The sequence below is a fragment of the Austrofundulus limnaeus genome, unplaced genomic scaffold (assembly GCF_001266775.1).
Source record: "Austrofundulus limnaeus strain Quisiro unplaced genomic scaffold, Austrofundulus_limnaeus-1.0 Scaffold296, whole genome shotgun sequence".
Classification (NCBI taxonomy): Eukaryota; Metazoa; Chordata; class Actinopteri; order Cyprinodontiformes; family Rivulidae; genus Austrofundulus; species Austrofundulus limnaeus.
In genome coordinates, this window is record NW_013952698.1 from 111,248 (window position 1) to 119,092 (window position 7,845).

The 7,845-nt window shown below is 35.7% G+C and overlaps 1 protein-coding gene across 2 annotated transcripts in view; it reads right to left on the reverse strand.

Moving 5' to 3' along the window:
• Positions 1 to 387: 387 nt before the first annotated feature.
• LOC106526842 (tyrosine-protein kinase CSK) overlaps positions 388 to 7,845 on the reverse strand; it is a 26,977-nt gene continuing 19,519 nt past the window's right edge. For both annotated transcript variants that reach the window (XM_014021533.1, XM_014021534.1), the window contains exons 5-13: positions 6,163 to 6,382; positions 3,766 to 3,859; positions 3,591 to 3,656; positions 3,382 to 3,481; positions 3,213 to 3,303; positions 3,037 to 3,110; positions 1,468 to 1,663; positions 1,293 to 1,379; positions 388 to 1,141 (exon numbers count right to left, since the gene is read on the reverse strand). In XM_014021533.1, coding sequence (XP_013876987.1) covers positions 968 to 1,141; positions 1,293 to 1,379; positions 1,468 to 1,663; positions 3,037 to 3,110; positions 3,213 to 3,303; positions 3,382 to 3,481; positions 3,591 to 3,656; positions 3,766 to 3,859; positions 6,163 to 6,382 — 1,102 coding nt within the window. In that variant the 3' untranslated portion in view covers positions 388 to 967. The remainder of the gene's footprint in view (positions 1,142 to 1,292; positions 1,380 to 1,467; positions 1,664 to 3,036; positions 3,111 to 3,212; positions 3,304 to 3,381; positions 3,482 to 3,590; positions 3,657 to 3,765; positions 3,860 to 6,162; positions 6,383 to 7,845) is intronic.

A 7,845-nucleotide genomic window follows, 5' to 3' on the forward strand; every position in this document is an offset into this window, starting at 1 on the left:
ATATATATAGATAACAACAACACATTAACACCATCTAATCTCTTCACATGATGGTGATGTTGCCTCGTTTCTCACAGGTCCTTTTGATTAGGTAAAAACAGTGGTTCCTCTAATTTTAACCTTTGGACCCACAAAAACTAAAAAAAAGTTAGCTATTGCTAAAGTTTGAAAACATTGGTGGCCATTTAACACAGGCCCTCATCAACCCTGTCTTAATATCATGTAATATATAACTTATTGAACATTCAATTTTTAAATGATGTGTAAAAAAAGGGTAGAAATTTTTTAATTAAAAATATTTATTGTCAAAAATGGCAGCACAGCACATTTAACATTCAAAATCCAAAATGTTTAAATTATCCCAAGATTCACAAAAAAATGTTTTCATACTGTCAAACACAAGATTTTTAATCTAAAAATGCCATGTACAAAAATGGTCTGAAATGGAATTATTAAAACAGCCATGGTGCTTACTGTCTGTGAAACGGATCAAAAAAGAACATGTTTTTTATAATCTAATAATGATGAAACTGCACAAAGCTGTTGCTTCAGTTCAGCCCTTTAGACAAAATTATTCAACATTAATGTAAAAATATGTACCTGAAAATTAAAAACATTACTAAAATAATACAACATGTCACAACAAATCAAGTTGATATTCCTACCTGAAGTTTTTTTTTTTTCCGACAAACTTAAAGGATGGCACCAAAATGATGAGAGATATCGATGCAAACACATCAAGTCACTTCAGCATGAGTCAATCCTGTGTTCTTCAAGAAAGGTTTTGATGTTTTTGAAAGATTGTAGGAATACACCACAAACATCAGCCTGTGTGAGTGGTTCATGAGTTTTTGTTGTAGGAAGAATCTGAATGATGTCAATAAAAAAGCGTACGTTTTTAAAGTGGTGGTTTAAAACAGTTAATACAGTCTTTGGTCCAATTAGTCATAATGAAAACAAAGGAATGTCACTTTTTGTGACTAATATGTTGTAGCCACTCCTTCAACATCTGGAAGCTCGGTCGAGCGGCAGGATCCAGGTTCCAGCACTGTTTCATGATGTTATACACGACTTCAGGGCAGCCGTCCGGACAGTCCATTTTGTACCCCTTCTCCACACGCGGCACTACATCTTTCAATGGCTACAAAAAGAAAAACACTAATATTAGACTGGAAATTACTACATTAAACTATTTTTGTCTCAGTTTTCATGAAGTATGTATTGCACTCAAGGACAGCTACAGCGCATTCATGACATCTACCTATATGTCCCAACAAGATGTTCATACTTACAATTCTTGGATAAGGGACTCGACCAAAAGAGTATATCTCCCAAAGTAAAATACCGTAGCTCCATACATCCGATTTGGTGGAAAACTTCTATTAATTTAAAGTAAAAACACAAGTTTTGTTTTTATTGTGTGTGTTGTGACATCATATTACCCACAATGGTTGTACAACAGTGTACCTTTTCTCTGAGAGCCTCTGGTGCAGTCCACTTCACAGGCAGTTTCGCTGTGTCCTGAGTGGAAGACGCTTCTTTGGTCAAACCAAAGTCACTGACTTTAGCAATGTTGTCATCAGACACGAGAACGTTCCTGGCTGCTAAATCTCGGTGCACAAAGTTGTTCTCCTCCAGGTACGCCATGGCTTCACAGACATCTCTGCAAATTGAGGCAATGATTCAAACATGACTTATTTATGTGACAAAAAGATAATATGATATATTTTTAACTCTTCTCCTTTTATACAATGTGAGATGTTTTAGTAAATTTTAATAGATTGTTGTTTTATTAGTTTTTTTTTGGTAAGGCTGTTTTTAGTTTTATTTTAGTCTTGTTTTATCTGTTATGTTTTTATTTTTATTTGTTCAGCACAGAACTTTGTTCCTGTGGATGTCTAAAGTGTTTTATAAAAAAAAGCTGATTTGGTTTGTTATGGTTCTCTCTATTGTATTGTCTGCTTTTATCGATCAACTGTGCAATTTCCTCTAATTTTGTGCCTGTTATTGTTTTTCTGTCCGTTAGCAAATATCTTGTGACAGATTTTAATGAAACTCTCGGAAAGTAATTAGTGGATGTGCCTTTACAGCTGATTAACTTTTGGAATCAACCCAATTCAAGACAGTCACCAAAGCTCACTGACCTTAAACATAAAAATAGCTAATACTCAGTCATTTTGTCACAGATATTAAGCTACAGCTTGGTTGGAGAGTAGCTGAGAGTCATTCCTAACACATAAAACAGAGCTATTAAATTGCATGACACCTTTGTATAAAATGTTGACATTATTTGTTGGAGTCAACCCTGTGTATCTGTTAGCAAAATTTCTCATGAACCAGTAGAAAATTTTGAAATAAACCTTCATTGTAATCATTGGATGTACATCTTAGGGTTGGGCATAATCGTATCGTGTGTGATTAATCGTCAGAAAAACATTAATCGATTAATTTTTGGCACTTGGCAATTAATACGATTAATGCCAACAGGTAGAATCCGCTCACTGCTCCTCTCTGCTTCAAATATGATGAACATTAAAAAAAGTTCTGTAACTTATTTATCTATCAACACAATTTAAAATTTGTTGTATGGCCTGAAGTCTGTAATTTTGACACAATTTGGAACAGATTTTTATTAAGAGCAAATCTTTCCCACTAAATTGGTCATGTTACTAGGACATAAGGGTGTCCAGGGACTCCAGGGGATTAATCGTCAAATTAATCGTTATCGGCTAAATACCACAATTAATCGTGATTTATTTTTTTGCCAATATTGCCCAACCCTAGTACATCTACAACAAGCCTTTAAATACTTGTGCAACGATGAAATCTGATGCTGCACAAATGACCACCAATGTAAAAAAACAATTCACTATTAAACTCTATCTGGCTTAGGAGCCAAACTTCGTCCAGTGAGTTGTGAATTCGTAAAATAAAACTTTTAAAAACAGCTGTAACTGTCACTCCATGAAACACAATATTCTAAAAACATTAAATATAAAAACTACACATATTAGGGAAAACTTCAGAAATACTTACAAAGCAAAATTAAGGAGTGCTTCTCCACCAAGTACCGTACGTCCTCTGGAGCGCAAGTAATCAACTAAACAGCCCTAAAACAACACAAAAACAAACATCTTACACGTCTATAGCAGTTTTCATGATAATATCTTTTACAGAGTTTTCTAAATGTCTACAAACAGTGAGTCGCCTACCTTTGCCATATATTCAGTAACTATAAAAAGACTTCCATTCTCCTCCACAATCACTCCAAGCAGCTGGACCAGGTTATTGTGCCGTAGTTGCCTAACAAAAGAACATCCGCAATTACTATTTGTTTTGTTTCTGTAGAAAAATGATAACACAACATATAAAAGGTCTTACGTCATGACAGAGGCTTCTGCAATAAAAGCCTGTGCTGTAGCATCATGTTTAATGCACTTCACTGCTACTTTCTTCCCTCTGTAGTCTCCCACCATGACATCTGGAATCATCGTCACACACTTGCATTAAACATGAGTGAACCAGCGTTCTTGTGTTGAGTAAAATGCAACAGAAAAACATGCGATACAACACTAGATCATATTACTTGCCTCCAAATTCTCCTTTTCCAATAACCTGGTGCAGCTTCAGCTCCTTCCTGTTCATCGACCAACCACCTGTTGGTCAATAAAAAAGGCAAAAACGTGCAGTTGAGACACGATGAACACACACGTGCACAGAAAAACTAAAAGTTTATGTTGTTATAGCTGAAAAACTGAGACTTACTCCTGGAAAACTCATCCTGAGCAGCCACAGTCCCCTCCTCCAGCTTTGGTTTGATAAGTTTGGTGCACAGACCATCGGCGTCTTTGGTGTAGTGCTGGATACGGTGAAAAACACAAGATGTGTGAAAATGCACACAGTCAAAACATACAGATTTAAACAACACATGTAAAAGGAGAAGAAATAAACAATAGAATAAAAGCTAAAAATCAGAGATAAAGCATTTCTCATATTTTAAATAACATGTAAATATCTTCCAGTAAGATGAAAGCTCTGATCACACACTTTGTCTTTCAGTGAGGTTGAGTTAGTTTTAAATGAACCATTAGTTTAAAACTGACTGTTCAAAGGCAGATTTCCTCATTAATATTATATACCTCCAACACATGCAGCTGAAAAGTCAAAAACAGCAACGAGGGAGAAGTAAAATCTTTAGATCAACAGACTGTGATCTGGCTACCTGTTAAACTCATGACCAGCTGGGGATAATCCACTCGTTTTTTTATATTTTGGTGATTTAATGCTCTTTAAATGTAACACTAAATTAAATGCTTGAAAGATATTCAAAGTTTGACCCTGCAGTCAGCATTTCTCCCCAACAAACTGCAAAAGTATAAGGTTTTGACCACTTGGTAAAGATAATGACATAATCTTAGTGAAGATTATTTATTACATTTGTCAAAAATAATTGATTCAAATATATTAGTTGAACATAATCTGTTTCATAATTTATATTAGGGCCATATTTAGTAGCAAATAGATTTAACATCAACAGATGGTAGAGATTAAGGTTTATGGTTTCTACTGGCCAAAGAGGTGAAGTGGATGATGAACCCTCCAATAACGGCTGCATGGTGCCCAGGTTATGTTACTGCAGAACAAGCCTAGATCATCACTTCTTCAAACACAGTTGTTAATGGCCTGAACCTATATAGCATCTTATCATGTCCCTATAGATTCCAAAGCCCTTTACACTTACACCCATTTCACCCATTCATACACACATTCACTCACTGATGGTGGTAAGCTACACTGTAGCCACAGCTGTCCTGGGGCACACTGACAGAGGCGGGTGGTGGGTTTTAACCCAACATGGTACTGTGCATTATTTCTCAGTCCAAACAACTTTGTTCCAGAAGGGTTTTGATTTGTTCAAATGCAACTTTGCAAACCGAAGTTGAGCTGTTCCAATCTGTTTTAGAAAAAATAACTCTACAAAATAAACTTGACTTGTTGAGACGCCCTCTTATTGGACTGTCAGAAACGTCAGAACACTTTAGAATCAAACAGGTCTTTCAATAAAGTTCTCTGAATATTTAACTGTCTGATTGGTGAACCTGATGAGAAGATTTGCACAGTCTTGACTGGTTTTCTACATGATCAACCCTCTGTCTGTAGAATGGTGGACTCTAAATGACCTTACATTCTTGTCCAGGTTAATGAATTGTAAAGTTTTCTTCTGTAAAATCCTTACTTGTGTTTTTTTTTTTGTTGTTGTTGTTTTGCATTTCTTTTAGAGAACAAACTGAAAAGTCCAAAGCAGAACATTTTCAAAGTTGGAGTTTTTATTAAAGTTGTCACACTGCTGATAATCAGTTAATGTATTTGGTTAGAAGCAATTAGCTATAACAATCTATCTTGTTCATCAAAGCTTCATTTACCAGATTTTAGTACCTCGGTATAAACAAGACGGCCGTTCTAATGTCCTGACTTGCCTGACATGTCTCAGATGAACATTATTTTAATCTCTTTGCAAAAACAAACTTACTAAACATTACTTTTATGAATATCTTTTATAGAAGTGAAATGAAGACTCTAGCTGACAGAGCTTTGGCTTTCTTTCCTTTTTCCTTTTGGTATTATAAACATTTTTTCTGTGTAATAAACTCAACCAGCAATTGATAAAATGCACAACTTTATTAACTATGAAAACATCATCAAATCTGTAGTAAAAGTAAGTATTAGAAAATCTAACACTACATTTTATAAGCCATATAATGTCATAAAATAGTGCATCACAGCAGCCAACAGATGGAGGTCTGATCAAATGAACTAAACAAATACTGACTAAAACAAAGTATTCAGTCATGCAGACATTATTTTTGCACAGACCAGCATGTGCAGAAATAATAAATAGCAACAGTTCTTGGTACGCTGTTCACACAGGAAAAGCAACCAGCTTGACAGTAAGGAGCCTCTTTGCCTATTTGAAGCTAAAACTCTGAACCTCAGCTTACTGTTCGCTTCCTCTTAGACACTTCCTGTTCAGCAAATGTTCCAGGAACTACAATTGTTTCTGAAGCGGTACAGTTACGCTGTCACTCTAAACCCAACCTGCAGCGGATCAATGCTCAATATAATACCAGAACCGTACAGTGACCAAATAACACCTTGCCTCACCTCCACCAGCTGCATGAGATTCTCAAAAAAGACCTCCTCGTCGATGGTGAGCTTGCCGTCGTGGTAGATGATGCGGTAGTGCTCCACCTTTCCGTCGCAGCTCACACACAGAGTGTAGTCGCCGGGGAAGTTGGTGCTCTCTCGCACCAAGAACAGGCCCGTCTCAGGGGGATTCAGCAGCTGCTCGGCCTGGTCTCGAGTTATTTTCCCATGGAACCATCTGGAGGCAGAAGAGCCAATAAACATGGAGTACATCCATAAAACTAAATAAACTAAACTTTTCATTGTAAATCATTTGCATAAACATATAGGAAATATGAATGAGTCTCATGTTTAGTGAAACTCTAAATCTACTATTTCCAAATTCTTCTGCCTTATTTTTAGTCTTTTTTTAAAAAGAAATTTTAGAATTGAAACTTGTAGAAGTAATGAATGCTTTGGGAGTTTTTATTATAATGCCCAGTTTGAAACTTGATTTTGATGAGAATTTCCTTAATCTATAAATTCAATCCTCAACTACATTTCTATAGGGCAGCAGGTTTATTTGATTGACATTGTACCATAGTATCACCACTACAGTTTTCTTTTTAAAAAAAACAGCTGTGTTGTGTTATACACAGAATTAACAGAATTACAGTGGTTCCATTTGTGTGTGTGTCAGATATCATTACATAATGTCTACACATTTGGTAAACATTTAAACAGAGAATAAATTTAGATTTCAAGCAGAATCTTTTATTTTTAATGTATGCCTTGTTTTTGCTGTATGTCATCTCAAAACAAATTATTTTGCACAAACGTTAACATTGAGTACTTGAATAGAGTTATTTTGCAAGTGAAATTCACCAACACTTGTCATGGGCATGAATGAATGAAAGAATTTAGGGTTTTAATGATTAATTTCAGTCACTCTCTTTACAGGGTGAAATGACTGCACAACAGATAACTTTAACACTTTGTAAAAACAAGAAGGGAGTGTCATGATTCTGGGTTTTCTTGTATTTGTTTTAAAGCTTGAATTTATTTGTGTTTATGGTTATTTAGTTGTGATTTTTTTTGTTTTGTAGATCTTTCCTTGTGTTCTTGTGTCTCTTAGTCTCCTTTCTGTGTAATTGGCCATTGTTGTTTCCCTTCAGTCATCCTTACCTTCAGTTCATCAATCACACCTGCTCTGATCTACTCACTTGTTCCCACTTCATAATTGCTCCTCCCCACACATACATTCCCAGCTGACTTTAAGTCTTTGTCAGATCCTACTGTTGGTTCTATTTGTGTTTTATGTTGATGCAGCTTCCTGTGAACTCCCACTTTCATTTGTAATGTGTTTGTTTGCCCCTTTTGGTTCTTTACACACCACAATGACATTGGGTGCACACATAAGTATTTGTTGTGGATTTTCTCTAATCAACACAGGGTTAAATATATTTAAATATTAACCTGAATTTTTGGTGCTGAAGGTCCTAAAATGCATTGTGCCTTGACAAGCCCAAGACTTGTCACCTTCTTTACAGTGACCATAAGTGACCGGATTTGTTGGACAGCACTTTAATGGCCTGATCGAAACTCAGACCAACGAGAAAGACCAAAGAAATTACAGCGGGTAAAATAAGTATTGAAGACGTCACCATTTTTCTCAGTAAATATATTACTAGAGGTGCTAATGACATGAAATTTTCACCAGAT